This window comes from Ursus americanus, chromosome 4 (genome assembly GCF_024610735.1).
Source record: "Ursus americanus isolate L20-20 chromosome 4, mUrsAme1.1.p, whole genome shotgun sequence".
Classification (NCBI taxonomy): domain Eukaryota; kingdom Metazoa; phylum Chordata; class Mammalia; order Carnivora; family Ursidae; genus Ursus; species Ursus americanus.
The window spans coordinates 42890318-42911717 of NC_142130.1; the positions used below are offsets into that span (position 1 = coordinate 42890318).

Sequence of the window (21400 nt, forward strand, 5' to 3'; positions counted from 1 at the left end):
ATTAGTGTCTATTTTACTACAGGTGCAAAGAACTTAGGGCAATCAGGCAGATACTGATTTCCCTTGTCCCTGCAGCAATACCATGAGCAGGCAGAAGCTAGTCACGGCAATTTCAAATAATGGCTCCTTTGGAGTAGAAATAAATCACTGACACTAGGTAATGTGCTAAGGTTTTGTGAGATAACTTCCCAATTGGGCTTGAGAAATAGCTTTTTCCGAAATAGATATATGTTCATTGTAAAAATAATTCATACATTCACAAAGAAAGCAGAGAAGTATAGATGATTCTATTGATCCTGCTCATTTCCCTCACAGATCTTATCCCAATTTGTAATTATATCTTTATTGGCTTATTGACTTGTTTATTGCCTCTCCTGCATAAAAGTCTAAGTTCCATGTGAGTAGGGACCATGTCAATTTTAAACAACTGTATACATTATGTACTTGGCATTTTAATTCTTAAATAACTATTTCTGAATAACTACTGAAGATGCTAAAAAAAAGTACCTTAGGATCAATTTTTATTTATAGGACTTTCATTTTACAATCATGTTTTTTAGCTTTTTATTTTGGAATAATTTTTGATTTACAATTAATGAAGGTGGGTGTTATTCCCACCCTTTCCCAGTAATGTCCTTTTTCTGTACAAGGATCCAATCCAAAATGCCACATTGCATTTAGCTGTTTTATCTCCCTCGTCTCCTCCAACTGTAACAGTCCCTCGTTCTTTCCTTGTTTTTTTAATGGCCTTACACACTTGAAGAACACTGGTCAGGTATTTCGTAGAATGTCCCTCAATTTGGGCTTATCTGTTTTTTCACAATTAGCCTGGGGTTGTGGGTTTGGGGAAGAATGCCCGCATAGGTGAGGTGCCCTTCTCATCAAACTCAGGGGATCCGGGCTATCAGCGTGATTTATAATGGTAACCATGATTACTTGGTTAAGGTGGCGTCTGGCAGGTTCTTCCACTGTGAAGTTACCACGTTCACCTTTCCACGTTCTGCTTGTTAGTCACTAAGTTCAGCCCACACTCAAGGGAAGAAGAATTAAGCTCCACCTCCTAGAAGTGGAAGTATGTATATTATTTGAAACTCTATAAGGAAGACTTGTGCTTTCTCCCCCATTTACATATTTATTTGATCATTTATATCAATATGGACTCATGAAGAGTTATTTTATACTTTAGGTTATAATCCAGTGCTATTATTACTTATTTTGTTGCTCAAATTTTTTTTACTTTGGCCATTAGGAGCTCTTTCAGGTTGACTCCTATGCCCTTTTGATATTCCTTTTTCTTTCTTTTTTTTTCTTTTTTAAGCATTTCTTTCTTTCTGGCCCTACAAAAAACTCCAGCCTCATTTTTTGTAATCCCCACCTCAGCCCTAGAAGCAATCATTTCTCTAAGGAGTTCTCAAACTGTAATTTTTCAAAAGTAAGTTTCTTGTTTGCATTTATGAAGTTAAGAAAAGTACACTCATATAAACATTTTAACGTATTTTCATATTTCACTTAAACTCCATTTTAGATAAATTGTTCTGTATTATGACTGATAAAATAGAATTTGTGGTACAACTACTGGAAATTAATAATATCTTTTATATGTAAATTAATTCAAAGAAGTAAGACATGAAATAAACTATTTCCACTTGAAATTAATTATGACATTCACAGTGCTTTAAAGCTTCCTGTCCAAGTAACATCACCAATAATATTGCTGTAACATATGAAGCTAGCAAGTGGTATTTCAAGTAGGGAAAGAAACACCACTCAACCTGATAGCAAGTTACTATTTCTAATAAAGAAGAAATATTTCTTGAATTGAAAATATTCAAACCTATCGGTTTGAAAGTGGCCAGTAGAAATGATGGGAAAAGTGAGACAAATAAATATGAGAAGGACATGGGCATAAAGGAATAAAATATCTGTTGACAGTGTTTTCAGAGGTAGGTATGCAAGAACAGCAGATGATTTGGAGTTTGAGTAACTAAGGACACATAATTCTATCTTCTAAAAACTGGTGACCTACTGTCTTCTTGACTCAAATTGAGGGCTTTGTTTGCATCTGAAAACCCAAGTTCAATTTGAGAGTGTTGTTCAAAAACCTGACTCGGGTAACTATGTCAGGGTTACCTGGTTTAGTTTCGTGGCTGCTTCCCTGATGTGTTAGACTATTTCATGGCTTTTTCTCAGCTTTCTCCAGAGGTCTACTAGTCCTCACCTTCAGTAATTAATAAGCATCACCTGATATGTGATTCCTGTTTTTCTTTGCTTGACTTTCCAATTCATCTTGTTCTGTTAGCTACAGGTCATGGATTCCAATTTTGCTATTCTAATGTGTCCCTCTCCCAGCCTAACCTTTGCCTGACTTAGCTTCCACTCTCAACATAAGTGACTTTGGTTAGGGAATCCTGTCACACGCTCTAATCCCAGCTATATAAAATTAAACTTAACTCTGTCATGACACAGCCCAGGTGTCTCATGCCATCAGCCAGCTTGTCAGCTTCCACTCGAGGCTCTACCTCCTGGGGCAGATGTTTCACAGACTATCCATGACATGACAGAGCAGGGCAGGTGAAAGAAGTAAATTCTAACAGCAACAGAAATATTACTGTGGCCGAAAACATGGCCATAATTTCCTTATACCTGTAGATGTGGCTACACTGTGTCAACTCATCTTCACCAGCCAGGAAATCCCTAGCACTTTCTCACAGGCTCTGAACTCCTCCCCAAAACTGGGAACATAGTTCATAAGCTGAAGAAAGCTTATCAGCAACAACACTCTAGATAAACAAGGTTCCACAGCTTCTTCTGTTAAGTTCGTATATGGTTTAACAGATTAAAACAGCAAGGCTTAGCCATTTTGTTGGGGAGCTGGCGGCCCAGAACCCATTTCTGGAAGTACAGAAATATCCCCAAAAAGGCACCCTTCAATCTTGGTGGGTTCTAAACTGCCCACCATAGAGTAAGAACATTAAAAAAAAGAAGCTGGTCAAAGCAGATTCTAGGCTAACTTTCCCTATCCGGGCTTCAGTTAAACTCCACATCAAAAGGACTGACCTAGTTGTTTCCGGTCCCTCCATGAGGTATTTCGTGATTCTCTGCTTTGCTGATTCCTCTCAGGGACATGTGGGTCTAGAGGGAGTCTCTACTTCAAAATGGTCCAGTGCCCCCCTCCCAAAGATTATAATCTATAGGTGGCAGAAAAGAGGAAAGAAGGAAATCCTCTCATTTTCTCACTCAGTGCTCACAATGGTAGATCAAAATACTGTCATTTTAAATAAAATGATGTTGGGCTTAAAATAATCTGCCATCTACCTAACTCCCTCTAAATCCACACACAAATTTCCTGGGATGGTTTACTTCTTTTAACCTTTCTTATTTTCCCCAGTTCACTGACTTCAAGTGTCTTCATAACCTCACAACTTCCAGAAAATAAAAAATAGATTCATTATAATATGCACTTAATATGTCTGATAAGCCTGAGATTTTGAAATCTGCTTAGCGAAAGCAATGGAAGTACTTGATTTGTTATGTAATGATAATCTAGTAAGAAAAAAGAAGTCATCCCATGCACCTTAAAGAACACCTCCACAAAAGAAGGCCAAATGTTACATGTAAGGTCTTACTGCTGTAAAACCAGTCTTTAAAGGGACACCAGCAAGGGAGGAAATGGCATCAGGGCTCACATGCAATACAGCAACTACACCACTGTTATTCTTTATTTCTAGATATGAATGCAGCTTATAGGAGATTTAATATTATCCTTTATGAAGCTGATCATTAATGTTAAGTTGACAGGATCAATAAGGAAACTTCTTTTTAAGGACCATTCTTATAAAAGAACAGGTAAGAAAGAGGAGGAAAGGAGATTCCTGTTTTGGTGTCACTTACCTATCTGGCCACTGGGTGCCAGAGTAGATCTTCCTAAAGTCAGAGGTTCAGCCATTACTAATTCATACTGCTGCATACCAAAGCATGAATGGTAAAGATACTAAGAGAGTTAAGTCACTCATGGAGCTCAATCCTTTTGAAAAACTTACTCTCACTTATCTTTTCAAAAGAACTCAACAATTGTCTTCTTAATGCATTCTGTGATTTTTAGGAACTACTGAATTTTTATTTATGTATTCAAGAGCAATGGATTTAGTTTTCATTAAAGATACTTGCTACAGTGTTCCCAAACCAAAGTTGATTTAAGATTTGGTTTTCATAGATTTGGTCTTAGTTTGCTTTTAGATTTGGATTTGATTTTAAATTTGATTTGGATTTAGTTTTGGTTTTCATGGATTTGGATTTCATGGATTTCACTATAGGAAAAGGCTTCAGGGGTTCCCACACCAGGTCTAATCTGAACAGCAAATACAAATACTGGACTAGCAAATACAATCCTATCCCACAGATCCAAACCACTATAATGTCCCCATTGCTAATATCCTGAGCATTGCTGGACAGAAAGCAGATCGAGCAAAATTCACTGGCATTGCTCCCTTTCCTGAAATTGGAAAGTAGTCACTCCTCTGTATCTTTCCCAATGTCTCCCCGTTTCACTGACTTCAGATGTCAACAAACTTACAGTTAAAAAAAAAAAAAAATTCCTTAGACTGCCCACTTAATAAGTACAGCAAGCTCCAGGTGTTAACTTTGAGAAGGCAGAGAGAACATGATATCTTATAAAGATCCCTTTAAGCAACTGGGTTTTATTTTTATTATATTCTCTACTTTTGTATCTCTCGCTCTCTCTTTTCCTTCCTTTTTTCTTTTCTTTTTTTTTTTTTTTTTTTTAGTAGTTAAAAGAAAGTACAATTATGGCCTATAACACCACGCAGATTTTTATTCAGATTTGCTTTTTCATTGCTGCTGTGCCATCTTCATTGACTTAAGGCTTGGAATTTTAAAAGCTAAATGTGATGGAGATTTTCAAATTCCAGGCTTCTGAAAGTGAATATGGGTTAGACCTAGCAGCTTCTTTCCCCTATTTCCTACTAACTTCCACCTTTCTTTTGGTTCTTTATAGAGTGAGAAAGTGTCTAATGCAACTAAATTCTCAATCTGTACTCACCCAATACAAAGATAAACATTAAAAGACACAACTGAAATTTTATTAAAATTTATAAGAAATTCTTTACCTTCATCAACAGAATCTGAGGTGCTGCTGCTTTTGTCCAGAGAAAGATATTCATTTTTATTCAAGTCCAGTGATTTTGACGGCACTCTACTTAACCTCTTTTCTGAAGTTAGTAAAGGACTCTTTTTTATCTGTTTCTCACTTTGGGGTTCCTCTTTCCCTAACCCCTAAAAGGCAAACAATCCAGTTAAAAAAACAGATTCCTGGCTTAGATTTTAAGGAGGGATCTTTAATAATAAAGATGCTTTGAAATACAGCTCTTTGAAAAATATGTTTGTTATGTGTACATCACATTTCCAATACAGTCCATAAAATATTGATAAATAATAATGTTATCTTATATTCTAAAGTCATCTTCTTACACAGTAATGAACAATAGATTTATGAAGAACTTCATACAAAAAGAACTCACAGTTAACATCATATAAATCACTTAAGCAGAAGGGAAAGGGGAGCAGAGAACAAAAATAATGGAACAACAGGTTCTTTGGAGTGGGCAAGGGAGAGGAATCAAACCCGATTAGTGTCCCCAGACAATACCTGCCCCATCATCTCAAGGAAAAGAACTCCCCCATTCTCAAGACCAGTAACTACAGCAGAAAGGGAAAGAAAATAGAGAGATAAGAGTCACACAAGAGTACAGTAGAGGAGATTAGATTAACAGGAAACATTAATTTCATAACAAACTTGTAAGAATACAGTTGGCTCTGCTGTTAAGGGACTAAGGAATTGGGCATTAAAAGATATTCAATATATGATACTATCTATACTTTCTGGGATGATTTAATCAAGATACATCATTTCTATAATACATTTAAGGTTAGGCATTAAAGTCTGAATGCTATTGCTATGTTAGTATTCAAGTAGAATCGTATTATAATTGGATTTAAGAGAACAGTGTAAAAATATAAACCATACAACAAAGTACCTTCTTGCATTATCTGTGTGTAAGCAGATGAAAGAGAGCATATTTCTAATTCTTACACTTCCTGCTCTGTGAGATCTTTGAGCAGCACTGAAGGGCAGAAGCTCCAAGGAGGAGACAGGTTTCTATCGGCCACTCAGACAGCAGAATAACAAGTGGGACCCAAGATACAGTTTATGAAAGGATTATATTACCCTAGTCAGAGGACTGATTCTTTAAGCAGAGATTACTGCTAAAATTGAGATTCGATTTATTTGGGAGTTCTACACTACAAAGCAGCATGCTTACTTAGCTGACCCAGAACCTCTTTAGCAGACGCTAAGTACAGTAAGTTTCCACACGTATTTCTCTTGTTGTTTGTAATTAAGGTATGGTTCCTATTATAAAGAATATGGACAGATATTTTTAGGAAAAGTAACAGTCACTATCTTTGAGTGGTTGGCATCTGGACAATTTTTATTTCTTTGCATTCTTCTCTATATTTCCTGAATTTTTCCCAAGAATATTAATTTTATAACTTAAGAAAATTATAATTCATCTTTAAAATGTTTAAAAATGTTATTTTTCACTTCTTTTTATTTCCAACTTTCTAGGAAGTAAAAATGAAACAAAGTAAGTGACATGATATTTGCTGACATCTGAGAATCTTGCTATACTGTTCTTGAATGGAAAAAAAAGGAGTGAACTTCTATATTATTTGTATTCCATAACCTGAAAACATCTATACTAAACATCAATAAATGTCTGATCAATCTTAAAACATTAAAGTCTTCCTCTATATTCCATTCTCTTTCCTTAAAGGAAATATGACATCCTTTAGGGACAAAAATAGAAGCAAGAACTAATGGATTAACTCTCGTAAGAGCAGGTACAGAGGACACTGTCAAGGCAGTAGTAAGAAAGACTCAAGATTAGTGGTTTTGAGAAGCCAGTCCTCAAAGTCAGGGTTTTGCAAAAGGATCAGGAGATTGCGAGAGATCTCCTGTCCTGTTACCTCCCTAAAATTGAGTGGTTTGGTTTTCTGCATGGAACAAATAAAGAGATTAGCACCCAGAATCAGCTCCCTTGTACCAGGAGTAAGTTCCTAAGGGTCTACAGATGAATAGTTTTGCAAGAAATCCACAATACAAAATCAGACTGGGATAGATGCATGACGGTTGCCTGAAACAAGCTGATAACTTGGTGGCCTTCACACATTTTGTTTCGATGTTTGCCCAACACTTATTCACAGATGCTGGGAGCTCCATGGGAGAAGGTAGCAAAGGTCCCTTGCTGGTTACATGCAGGTTCACCTTCAATTATAATAGCTTATGGTTCTTGAATACTTAATGTGTGTTAGGGATCGTTCAAAGCACTTTCACCTATATTAACTCATTTCATCCTTATTAAAAAACCCTACGGGGTTTTATTGTCTTCATCTTATAGTTGAGAAAACAAAAGCATAGAAATGTTAAGCAATTAAGTTAACTTCTTTAAGGGCATTCAGGTAGCAAGCAGCAGAGGTAGGATTTGAAAGCAACACTCTGCTTTAAACCAAGAAATTCAGCTGTGGCCCAGACTCTCCTCCCCAGTCAGCAGAAGGAAAGCTCGCAGTAGGAGCACTCTCCGCCTCAGAATGTGGTCTCCAAATACCATTCTTCACTAAGAACTATGGTGGATACTAAGTCTGGGGCAGTAAGTGTACAAAGCGTGCCTGGGACACACTGTTGTGCTAGAAAGAAAGGAATAATCAAAGATTATTGGTCATTTCAAAAAAACATAAGAAGCCAACCTGAAGGGACTCCTGTTGGCAGAGGAGACAAACTGAGTATTTAAAAAAAAAAAAAAGAAGACTCAAATGATAGAAACTCACTGAAATAAAAAAAAAAAAAAGAAGAAGAAAAAAAGCAACGGGCTTATAATGATACTTGAAAAAATAGAGGAAGAAACTAAATAACTATGAATTAACTGGATGTACCTGCTTTCATGGTCAACGTAAGAAGCCCTATTGTTACTCAAGCATGCAGTACAGGGTTCTCATCCCTCTTCAAAACAGGTTCTTTCTACCACACATACCACTTAATCTGAGAAAAATTCTGCTAACTACGAACTCCTCTATCTTATTATATTTTTAATGATGTCTATCCCCCTTATAGACCAATGCTCAGGAAACTGTCTAATAATCCTGCACCATATCCAGCTCTGAACAAAACCATATATTATTCCCATAACCCCTACTACTTATAGACTTAAAACCTTTCTCCTAAGACAAAGGAGCAGCCTGACATCTTAAATTTTTAAACATTTTGTACAGTGTATTTTTATTTGGTCTTGCATTATGATTAACACACGGCAGCATAAGATATATTTTTAAAGGGATATCATGCACTAACCCCTTTTGGTGGATTTCCATCTATTGACTCTGCTTCTGAAACCCGATGAACTGATTCTCGGGTAAAACTGATGGACTTGGAAATTTTTTCATCTTTCTCCCCACAGTCATCCAAGCTACTTCTTCCTGGACTTCTGTAAGAAACACATCATTATAGAAATATAATCAAGGTCAATTCCACACAAATAAGTGACTTAGTCTCCCCTATTACAAAGCATTTTGACAACAAATATTTTTTTGTAATGTAACAAATAAGCCCTACTTATAACAAGGCCATCTTCTTAAATCACATGCAAATTGACTTTATTTCTGAAAACAGAAAATGCTCACATGAGATTTTATAAATTTCAGAAACCATTAAAAAATTAACCAAGTACAACCGGTTGTAACAACAACTAATACAATGAATATTATAGCTTGTTTAAATATCAGCTATGGACCACCACGAAGCTTTGAAAGGTGCCGGGTAGATGTTTGGGTTGGATGCCAGTCAACACCAGAAGGCAGTTTTAGATCTTCCTTCTGATTCAGTTCCAGCTGAGGCGGTGAGTCCCTCCCAGAAGGGGGAGCTCCTGATATCTGAGCACAGACCCCATCAATCAGTCCATGCCCTCCTTCTTGCTCTTCTCCTTCCTAAGAACAAAGTTTAAGGAACAGCTTTCATATGGTCATAGGAACATGACTACAACAAATGTCCTGACACCTACTTTTCCTCTCTCGGGAAGGAACATAAAGAAAGGACAATCTATGAAACATAAAAGGAGTATAACTGATCTATGTCCAGGTCTCAAACTTACTAAGCAATTATTCCTATGTAATCTTTGCTACATAGAGACTCAAAGCTTTTTTAAAATAAAGTAGCAGCTTATCATCTTTAGCCATGTTACCCTGAGGAAGGAACACTCCTATTCTACCCCAGCCAAATAATACTTAGGTCTGCCGCCAAGTCACTCTTGGCCAGGCAGAATGGCAGGGCTGAGGGTACCCACCAAGAAAAATGGCCCCTTGAGACTAGCCAAGCAGCTGAGGATTTTAAGGATGGGGGTGAGCTGTGGAGAAATACAGAAAGGAAAAAGGATGAGGGAGAGTGATGGAGAGAATGAAAATAAAGAAGAAAGAAGAGCCGAGGAAATAAAGGTTTGAGACAGATACACTCTTTCAGTAAAGGGAAGAAAGGGGAAAGGAGAAGAGGGGATGAGGATCTGGCCACATATTCTCTAAGAAAGCACTCAGTCACCAGAAGAAAACAACAGCTTCCCTGGTGACTTCAAAAATCTGTACCTTAGAGTGTATAAAGAATCTGGTCCAAAATATTCATTCATTTCTTCTTCAAAGACTAGAAACTCCTCAAGTTGGCAGGGACCTTGGCGCTTATCTAGTTTAACTGCCTCATTTCAGAGATGAGCAAAGCGAGGATCAGAAAGCTAAGACATTTGTTTGAGGTTGTGCAGCTACTTGGTGGCCAAGTCCAGACTAGAATCCAGATCTTCTCCACCAAAGTCCAAGGCTCTCTGCATTACGTCAACTGCTTTTCTACCCGGCGCCAATACCTAAGAGAGACTAGTAAACTTTACAAGAAGAGTAGTACAATGGAAATTTTTAACTTCACAGAAAACTGATAAAATATGCATGTGCAACCACATAAAAAAAGAGACTAAAATATTGATGCTGAGTTGAAATGGTATAAAGAGGATCAGCATAGCTAGAAGGCTACCTAAATAAAGGAAAAATTGTGTACACAGTAAGATTTCTGAAAGATTACTATTTTAAGATTTATTTGCTATAGAATTTTTAAGTAAGAGTTTTATTAAGATATAATTTACATACCATAAAATTCACCCCATTTAAAGTGTACAATACAGTGGTTATAGAGTTGCACAGTCATGATCACCACCATCTAGTTTTAGAACATGTTCACCCCCCCAAAAAAATCCTGTACCCATTAGCAATCACTCCCTATTCTCCCTTCCTCCCAACTTCTGGCAACTACTAATCCACTTTCTGTCTCTCTGGCTCTACTCATTCTGGATTCCATTTCATATAAATGGAATCATACAATATGTGGTCTTCAGTGACTTGCTCCTTTCACTTATAGTGGCTACTATAGAAGTTTAATGTATTATCCCTAATTGTTTTTATTGCTATGACCTCAATTACCATTGGACAAAATGCACTTTTACTTGTACAGGTTAATAAAAATGTCCACTCTTCCCAATGAATCCCCATCAGTCAAAAATGATCTCTCTCGCCGCTGAATTTCTTTATCACATTATCTATTGCTCCTTTTGGCCTTTATCATTTCAATCTCATATTATAAATATTTGCATTCCCCATATACTATCAGTTCCTTTCATTAATGCATTCGATATTTATTGAGTGCCAACTACATGTCAAGCACTACACTAGGTTTTCCTCGAGGAAACCTATTATCTTTGTATCTCTCAAAATACCTACCAGCTAATTTATTTTATTGTTATCTATAAGATCAGAGATGTCACTAGGTACTTCTCCAGATCCTTAATAAAAACCTTTACCAAAACCACACTTTAAGCAAATCCTAAATGACAGAGTTACAAAATTAACATTTCCTTGTATGCCCTGTATTTGCTTACCAATTTAGCAAACTACTCACTGTCCTCACCTTTCACTGCATTCCGCTACAGAGAACAAAGAGGCAAATTCCACCAAAGGATGAATTAATAGAAATTCTAAATTAGTACAGTCTAAAATCATTCTGCTTGAATTAGTGATTAATAAATCACAAAATTTCAAAACATTTTGCTCTACCTTGGCTGCACATTATCCTCGATCGACAGAGACAAGTTTTCCATCTCTTCAGCATTTAAGCCTAGCTCATTGCCATAGTTCTGCTGGAGCAGTTGCCAGAACTCCTGTCTGGTCAAGCTCTAAAATGACAGAAAAAATTACACTGAATGTTGGAAAATACAGGATAGGATAACATAGTGATTCAAAACATGAATTCTGAAGTCAAAATGACCTGTTGTGCAGATTCTAAATGTGTAACTTTGGTAGTTATTTGACCTCTCTAGATGTCAGTTTTCAGTATCTGTAAAAAATGGGTAAACAAAACTTATCCAACTGGGTTGATAGTGAGAGTGGATAAAATGCTGATTTTAAAGTGTATAACAGGATAACTACTGTAAGTGGGAAGTAAGATGTTTAAAATGGTTTTTTCATAGAATAGTTTGTTCATGGTATCTGGCAATCACCAATCTGGAATTTAAATTCTATAACCCAACCAGTCTACCGTGACCACTGGATCAACATTCAGAGTTCTAATTATTAATTCAGAACCATCCTCTTAATCCATAATGTACCTGAGTATTTCAACCGTTTAAAAAATCTTATATATCAGGGGCACCTGGGTGGCTCAGTTGAGCATCTGCCTTGGCTCAGGTCATGATCCCAAGGTCCTGGGACTAAGCCCCACGTTGGGCTCTCTGCTCAGCAGGGAGTCTGCTTCTCCTTCTCCCCCTCCCTCTCCTTATGCCTGCTGCTCCCCCTGGTTGTGCTCTCTCTCTGTCAAATAAATAAGTAAAATCTTTTTTAAAAAATTATATATCAGTAAACTGTAAGTTATATTTTCCTAAAATATAAAAGGCAAAAGGCTAGAATTCAGAGTATTTTCTTTGATTTATTTTTAACAAAATCCAGCTTATTCTTTCTTTGTAGGTATCATATCAGAGTTAAAATCATCTAATACAAAAAATTCATGCATTACATAGCAAAACAAAAACAATTCTAGTATGATAACCAACGGTCTGATTTTTAGAAATATTTTAGGTAGTTAATTATGTGATTAAGCAAGGTAGAGGGAGGCAGCATAACACCTGAGGCAACTGTTGGCAAGATTCTTTACCTCTCTCATTCATTCAACAAATATTTATTTAGAACCCACCATACATGTATCACTGCACTAGATGGCTAAGGAGGAAAAAAATAATGTACAAGGAAGCAAAAAGGAACTTTTGGGACTTCATAAAGATAAAAAGCTTCTGCACAGCAAAGGAAACAGTCAACAAAACTAAGAGGCAACCCACAGAATAGGAGAAGATATTTGCAAATGACATTACAGATAAAGGGCTGGTATCCAAGATCTATAAAGAACTTCTCAAATTCAACCCCCAAAACACAAATAATCCAGTCAAGAAATGGGCAGAAGACATGAACAAACACTTCTCAATAAAAGACATACAGATGGCTAGCAGACACATGAAAAAATGTTCAACATCTCTAGCCATCAGGGAAATACAAATCAAAATAACAATGAGGGTGCCTGGGTGGCTCAGTGGGTTAAGCATTTGCCTTCAGCTCAGGTCATGATCGCAGGGTCCTGGGATCGAGTCCCACTTCAGGCTCCCTGCTCTGCAGGGAGTCTGCTTCTCCTTCTGCCCCTCCCCCCACTCGTTCTCTCAATCTCTCTCTCAAATAAATAAATAAATCTTCAAAAAAAAGAACACAAAAGGGGCGCCTGGGTGGCACAGCGGTTAAGCGTCTGCCTTCGGCTCAGGGCGTGATCCTGGCGTTCTGGGATCGAGCCCCATATCAGGCTCCTCCGCTATGAGCCTGCTTCTTCCTCTCCGACTCCCCCTGCTTGTGTTCCCTCTCTCGCTGGCTGTCTCTATCTCTGTTGAATAAATAAATAAAATCTTTAAAAAAAAAAAAAAGAACACAATGAGACACCACCTTACACCAGTTAGAATGGCAAAAATTAATAAGACATGAAACAATGTGTTGGCAAGGATGTGGAGAAAGGCGAACCCTCTTACACTGTTGGTGGGAATGCAAGCTGGTATAGTCACTCTGGAAAACAGTATGGAGGTTCCTCAAGACATTAAAAATAGAGCTACCCTATGACCCAGCAATTACACTACTAGGTATTTACCCCAAAGATACAGATGTAGTGAAAAGAAGGGGCACATGCACCCCAATGTTCATAGCAGCAGTGTCCACAATAGCCAAACTGTGGAAGGAGCTGAGATGTCCTTCAACAGATGAATGGATCTTCTTAGATGTGGTTCATATATACAATGGAATACTACTCAGCCATCAGAAAGGATGAATACCTACCATTTGCATCGACATGAATGGAACTGGAGGGGATTAAGCTAAGTGAAAAAAGTCAAGCAGAGAAAGACAATTATCATATGGTTTCACTCATACGTGGAACATAAGGCATAGCACGGAGGACCACAGGGGAAGGGAGAGAAAACTGAATGGGAAGAAATCAGAGAGGGAGACAAACCATGAGAGACTCTGGAATCCAGGAAACAAACTGAGGGTTACAGAAGAGAGGGGAGTGGGGCGTATGGGGTAACCCGGAGATGGGTATTAAGGAGGGCATGTGTTGTGAAGAGCACTGGGTGTTATACACAATTAATGAATCGTTGAACACTACATCAAAAACTAACGTACTATATGTAGGCTAATTGAACATAATAATAATAAAAAAATAATGTACAAGTGAAGCTCTTTGCTCCCAAACAACTTATAGTTGAAGAAACATAGGAGACTTTTAAGTTAAATATGACAGGCTATAATATTATTAAGTACTAAAGTACTGATAGAATCGACATACTATAAAAGTCTAAAAGCAAGAAATATTACTGTGGATTACGGTGATCAGATAAAGCTACACACTGGAGAAGGGTCTTCAGCAGAGCTGAAGGAAGGACATGAATAGGAAAAATGGAGAAATGAGGAAATTTTGGGAGAGGGAAACCAACATACAAATACAGAATAAATACATAAAGAACATAGGTAATGCTTGCTTTTTCTTTTTAAGGTTTATTAATTTTTATTTTAGGAAAGCAAGTGTGCATGCTCATGTTGGGGGGGAGGGGAAGAGGGAGAGGGACAGAGAGAATCCTCAAGCCGACTCCCCACTGAACACAGAACCCAACGCAGTGCTTGATCCCAGGACCCTGAGATCATGACCTGAGCCAAAATCAAGAGTTGGCCGCCTAACTGACTGAGCCACCCAGGTGTCCCAGGTAATACTTGTTTAGAAGTCGGTTAATAGTTTATTGACCTAACTGGAGTAAAAAATTTAAGTCGAAAAAATTTTTGTCAGATTTTAAGTCGGAAAATAAAGATAGGGAGATTTAATGAGGCCAAAACATACATATGCCTTAAATTACTCCCTGATACTCCCCTTGACAAATGCCACTTCCTTTTTCTTTCTCCTTGTTTCTTCTGCCTGTCTGGTGGCTATGGAATCTTTGTTACATTACACTAGATGACCTTCATTATATTTCATGGAATCTCAAAGAGATTAAGAACAAAATTTCTACACTAGACCACTAGTTTTCAATTTGCCATACACATACTACTAGGTTTCCACAAGAGTAATTGATGAAAAATCAGATATTATCAGTACTTTAAAAAATCAAAAATATCCAAACAGTTACTACAATAAAGTTATTCAAGCTAAGTAAAATGTCAGGGCTCTTTGGGTCTGAATTACATTAGCCTAGAGTTTTATCTAAGGCTGATAAGAAACTCACATTGTAAATAACGTGTGTCTAATAAATGATAATGTTCTAACATTCTATTATTCAATATACACCACTTGTTTGGTGGACAAAGTCTTTTGAAGATTAGTGTCCATAAAAGAAAAATAAAAAAGATCACTGGTGGCAGAGAAAGTTAAGGAACCACTGTCCTTGATCTTAAAGGTACCCCCACACATTTCTTTTCTGACTCCCACACCAGAAAAGCCATTTGTGAATAGCAATTAGCTCATATTAGTAACTCAGTCTCTCAAAGCCACTATCTTTGAAATACTTCTAGTGTCATAAATGGATGGTTAACTTTATAAAGAGAAACAAGAAATATTTCAATATACTTATGGAAGGTTAACCTTTTATAAAAACTTCTCTGAAATAATAAATATCAAAGTATTCCAAAAATACACTAAAGGAAATAAATAAACCAATGATAAATATTCAGGCAGCTTCCTAAGAGTGAAAGACATTAAACTTAGACGTAAAATATTAACAACAAAACACAATTTTTTATTTGACTACATAAATTAAAGTTTAAAATATATTATCAAATACTATCAGGAAGTTAACAGTAAATAGGGTAATATACTTTTTAATTTATTAGTTTATATATATGTGTGTGTATATATATATATATATGAACACATACATAAAGTATTTATAAAGCATATATTTATATATACAAATATACAAATATAAAAGGTAAATACACCTTATATAAAGGTATAAAGTGTGTGTGTATATATACATATACATATATATATAAAGTGTATATATATATATATATATATAAAATAATGGAAAACAAAATAGAACTCATTTAGTTCACCATTTTTTTAACCATCTTTTTTAAAATTCACCATGTTACAGATCTGCTAATTTGTTAAAAATAACTTTTTCTACAAAGTTAGTCAGAAGTCGCAAAAAATGTGGTTATTTGTAGTGCTAAATATTTAAACATTGAAACATATACCCAGACTGATATTCATAATTCTCTGAATAATAATAATTCTCAAAATTAGGTTGTTTTAAAAAACAACCTAAATTTTAAACAAAGGCTGACCACCTACCTGCAAACAATGGAGGGTCTGTCCCGTTCAGCCTGAAGAGAGTACTCCAACAAAATAAAGATGAACCAAGTAGCAATCAGATAAGACTCAAAAGTCAGAAGATCAATTTCTGGCCCAGAAAGCTTCGTATTCTAAGTATTCTGCAGTCTTTATCTGCAGCAGAGTTCCAAATACTTAACGACAACTATGTGAAATCACTGCTTCAATCTTCTCATTTTGGTATGAGAGGCTTTTCCTTATGAAAGACATGTTCTATTGAGTTTAAAGCACATTATTTGTCACTTCCTGGTCTGTAGTATCAGCACTCTTTCCAAGGTTGCAGGTCAGAATGCAGAAGTGGTAGTTATACCTCACTCTACAGGTTCCTAAGCCACTCCTACTAGAAGAGGATAGGTAAACAGGGTTTTATTAAAGGGACAGTTCTCAATTTCTTCTGTTCCACACAAGATTAGAAACAATAAAATGCCAACGAAAATATCTATTTGTGCTCAATTATGTAAGATGCCTATCACAATATTATTCTAATCTCATTTTAGAGATTAAATATATTAAGGGTTAAATTTTTTCTGCATGCTAACACTTTCTGTTCAACTATGGCAATGTCATTATTACTTCTTCATAGGCCACTTCTTCAGTATCGATGTAGCAGTCCCACCAGACTTGTGCATTAACCCTTTACAACTTGCAAAGATTGTTATTTCTTGAGTATTATAAATGGAATGCCAGGAAATAGCAGGACGAGCAAGCTATCCAGGTTGAGCAATTCCAATAAGCACTCAGCACATCATTCATCACTGAAAAGTTTACATCTTCATTACTCAATAGTTCTTTCCTTTAAAAATATTTTTTACTTTCTTCAGAATAATTTCCTGGCAGGGACCTGGACTGTAATAAACACTACAGAGAGTCTCATCTACCAATTCCAATTTATTTTCCTGAAGAAAAATTTTCTTCTAAATGAAAAATCACAGCTTGCCCCAATTTCTACCTAGTTATTCCGTTTAATTTAGTAAGGTGTGTAGACAATATCAAATGCTACTCAATGAACTGCAAGGATATGTTTTTGGGGGGCTGCTAAAACCTAATTATTTTATGCAATAGCAGAAAGAAGGACCAGAGCGACACTGGAGAATACTACTCCCTCAAACTGTAGAAAGCACACATGGGGGCTAGAGTCTAATGTCTAAAAATTAGTGCTTTTGACATATTATGGTAGTTCTTACAGGTTGAAACTGTAGATAGATATCCTTACTCTACTATGATAACCAAATTGCTATGAGAAAAATATACATTAGCTACACTAGAAATGATTTTATATACCTTTGCTAAATATAAAAATCCCTACAGTAAACCATGACTACACAGTAAATTTAGTAGGCTTAAGGAGGAATATAGAACCTAAGACTTAGCCCCAAGAAAACCTGGCACACAAAGGCTCAGTAGAAGAGGAGTGGCCAGCAAAAAAGAATGAAGGAAATACCAGGGAGATAAGAGGGAAGTCCAGAAGGAATGATGTCATGGAAATCAAGGGAAGAAGGTGCTCAAAATGGAGGGAGTGTATCGTGTGGAATGTTGCTGACAGATCAAATACAAGGAGCACATACACGGCAAGTACAAGTGTGCTAAGGAGTCAAACAGCCTCGTGAACTAGTTCACCGTGACTAGCACGGGCAGTGGGAAAAGGAGGGGACGGGAGAAGGAAAGAGTCACTGGGGAAGGGGGAAGCAGCCAGAGCATGAGGAGCCATGTATGCCATGCTGAAGAAGAATATGGGGTTTACACTGTTAAAATATAAAAAGCCACCTACTAGTTTCACAAAGAAAAGTAAAAAAGTTCAGGGGCGCCTGGGTGGCTCAGTCGTTAAGCGTCTGCCTTCGGCTCAGGGCGTGATCCCAGAGTCCTGGGATCGAGCCCCACATCAGGCTCCTCCGCTGGGAGCCTGCTTCTTCCTCTCCCACTCCCCCTGCCTGTGTTCCCTCTCTCGCTGGCTGTCTCTCTCTGTGTCAAATAAATAAATAAAATCTTTAAAAAAAAAAAAAAAGAAAAGAAAAGTAAAAAAGTTCAGAACTATGTTTTTGAAAGATACACTTTTAAAACTATTACCACTTTGGTAACAATCTAAAGGACAGATTACAATGTTAAAAAGAGATCGTTAGGAGAGACTATTCTAACGGTTCAAGGTAGAAATGATGAGGGCCTTCCTAAAAAACAGGACACGGTTGGAAAAGAAGAGGTAAAGAACAAGGATACAGCCAGGTTTCTGGCTTGGATGACCAGGTAGAAGGAGGACACTTCACTGACCAAGGGAAAAGAGGTGGAGGAGTTCTATTAATCAAAAAAGTAAAAAAGAGGGAATATAAGAATACAAATACTTCTCCATTACCAGGCTATTATATAGAAAATGTGACTAAAATAGTTAGCAATTTTACATTTATTTTTTCCAGGTAGGCTTGAATGTTGCACTTACTAGATTAATATCACTACTTTCACTTCTAGATTTCCAAGTAATTCCAAAAGAAGCGATCACTGGGGAAAGGCCCAAGAAAGAATAAGTGGATTTGATAAGGCTGAGGTGTCTGAAGGAGGCTGGATGACACTCTTCCACGAGGTTTTAGAATTTGACATTAACTTCATAAACTGACCACTTTTTGGAGAATGGCCTCAGAACTGTCAGAGCCCTGGAGTTGCAGAGTGGCTGACTTTAACAAGCCAAACTCACAGACTGCATATACTCAACTCAGGAGTAAATACACTAATGCACGATAGGGGGACAGGCCTTTCTAATCACCCAAAATCTTTCCTTCTGCCACACAGGGTGCCTCAAGACCTTGGCAGTCAGGTATTGGTATCGGAAATTTGCATGATAAGCACAGAATCAGAGCAAAGGTGGACAGTTTTCAAGGACCGACTGTGATGTTGGTGTGGCCTGATGATTCATCTCTGTACATTGTCTAGTGATCACAGTCTGCCTCTGTGACTATTTTTCTGCCCTAAATCCTAAATTCTTGGCCTAAGTCCAGCCAAACCCCCTTCAGACTGACATATTCCTTCTTTATATATACTAACACAATCAATGAACTGTTTTAAACCCATTTTTCCCCCAGCACACCTGAGGAACAGGACACCCTTTTCTCATTCTCCTATTAGCAATTCCCAAAATAGAAGCTGGGATGACAGGTTTCACAATTTGGTGAGGGAGGGGTCTGTATACCTCTCATCACCTCATCCCTAATTCTGTACCTTCTTCTGCCCTTAGGGAATAAATCTGAAAGCCATTCTGTCTCTTTAAGCCTTAGAATTTAAAACATGCACAGATTTCTGCTCTCAGAGGCACGGGATTTAAATAATCACTCTGTAATCACTCTCTCAGGGCACCTGGGTGACTTAGTTAAAGTCCAACTCTTGATTTCGACTAAGGTTTTGATCTCAGGGTTGTGAGATTGGGTCCCACTTTGGACTCCATGCTGAACATGGAGCCTGCTTGGGATTCTCTCTCTCTCTCTCCCTCTGCCCCTCTCCCCACTTGCGTGCTCTCTCTCTCTCAAGAAAAAGAAATAATAATAATAATCACTCTCAAATGTACTCTTAAATTTGCATGAAGAGCTAGCTTCATAGCAGCCCTGGTGTACTGGCAAGACAGACCAGTATTATCTCACTGAGAGAAAAATAGTGCAGAAAGAACATTTTGATTCTATACACATCCTACCTGTATTGTATCAATAATCCTAAATCCAATAATATGATAATATCACTAGAAACATGAAAGGATTAAGATTTGAGCTTTAAACAAAAAACTTAAGTTTTATGCCTTGTTAAAAGTAATAACCGTATATATACATCTTGTTTTCTTAATAATTCAAGTATACAGAAAATAACATTCTTTTGGCAACCAAAGATTCTTTAGTGTTTCAAGATAATCATTTGTTCTCATGGCACATAGAGGTTTAAGAAATTGAGTTAAATGAACATTCAACTTCGGGCATACTTTGAATGCTATTTCTGTAACTAAATGCCTGTGTTTTCTCCCCATCATTTGCCTTTTCCCTGAGCAGAGAGGTGAAAAGTTGTTGTTACTTAAATATGATGATTATCGGGAGTCTAAATCACTGAGTTTTTACTAAATTGAGTCAAAAAGTATTTACTGAGCATCAGCTATTTATAATATAACCCTATAACTTATTGTCCACTTTTGAGAGTAAAGGGCACTACTGACAGAGTGCCAGCCGATAGTGAATAAATACAGAGGTATGCCAAACCAGCTACAGTAAACACGGCAATTGTCCCTGGACATAAAACAATGAGCAAGACAGACATGGTTCTTATCTTCAAGATGTTGTGTCTTGTTTTGTTTTTTGTTGGTTTGTTTGTTTTTTAAGATTTTATTTATTTATTTATTTGACAGAGAGACAGCCAGCGAGAGAGGGAACACAAGCAGGGGGAGTGGGAGAAGAAGCAGCAGGCTCCCAGCAGAGGAGGGAGCCCGATGCGGGGCTTGATCCCAGGACCCTGGGATCACGCCCTGAGCTGAAGGCAGATGCTCAACTACTGAGCCACTCAGGCGCCCCCTTCAAGATGTTTATAGTCAAGCAAGGAGAACAGAAATAGAACAAAGAATTATAAGTGTAATGAATGTTACAAAGAAAAAGTGCAAGATGTTATAGAAAGGTGAAGGAATGGACCTGACTTAGTTTTATGAATGAGTTATCACTTCAAACTAGGGGTGGAAAAGAAGCAGGAACAAGGACTGCATTTGAAGATCTAGTGCAGAGAAGAAAAAAAAAAAGGCAGAACACTTAAGAACAGTGAAGACGTACGGAGATGAAGCTGATGTGGTGGGCTGCTGAAAGATCATGGAGTCCCTATAAAAAATTTTAGATTTTTATTCCAAGGGAGATGGGTATTAAGCAGGAAGCTAATATTAGTAGGTATACATTTTTTTAAAAAGATAAATTTGGCTGTAGTATTATTCAGAGGTCAAAAACTTTCTGTGAAAGTCTATACAGCAAATATTTTAGGCTTTGTGGACCATTCGATCTCCATTGCAACTACTCAATTCTGCTGCTACAGTGTGAAAGCAGCCATATAATATACAAACAAATTAGCATGGCTGTGTTTTGGTAAAATTTTATTAATGAACATGAAATTTGAATTTGTCATGAAATATTACTCTGTCATGAAATATTATTCCTTTTTTTATTTTTAAAAAAACAGTTTAAAAATGTAAAGCCAGGGGCCATAGGTGGCTCAGTCCATTAATTGTCTAACTCTTGATTTTGGCTCAGGTCACAATCGCAGGGTAGTGAGATCAAGCCCCACATCGGGCTCCGTGCTGGGCATGGAGCCTGCTTAATATTCTTTCTCTCCCTCTCCTTCTACCCCTCA

At 37.2% G+C, this 21400-nt stretch overlaps 1 protein-coding gene across 5 annotated transcripts in view; it reads right to left on the reverse strand.

Moving 5' to 3' along the window:
* Nucleotides 1-21400, reverse strand: part of GRAMD1C (GRAM domain containing 1C) — an 86979-nt gene that overhangs the window by 23802 nt on the left and 41777 nt on the right. For 4 of the 5 annotated variants that reach the window (XM_045785154.2, XM_045785153.2, XM_045785152.2 and 1 more), the window contains 3 exons: nt 11209-11327; nt 8423-8555; nt 5127-5292 (listed from right to left, as the gene is read on the reverse strand). In XM_045785154.2, coding sequence (XP_045641110.1) covers nt 5127-5292; nt 8423-8555; nt 11209-11327 — 418 coding nt within the window. Of the gene's footprint in view, nt 1-3891; nt 3925-5126; nt 5293-8422; nt 8556-11208; nt 11328-21400 lie in introns of all 5 variants that reach the window. The other variant, XM_087861614.1, reaches the window with a different exon arrangement.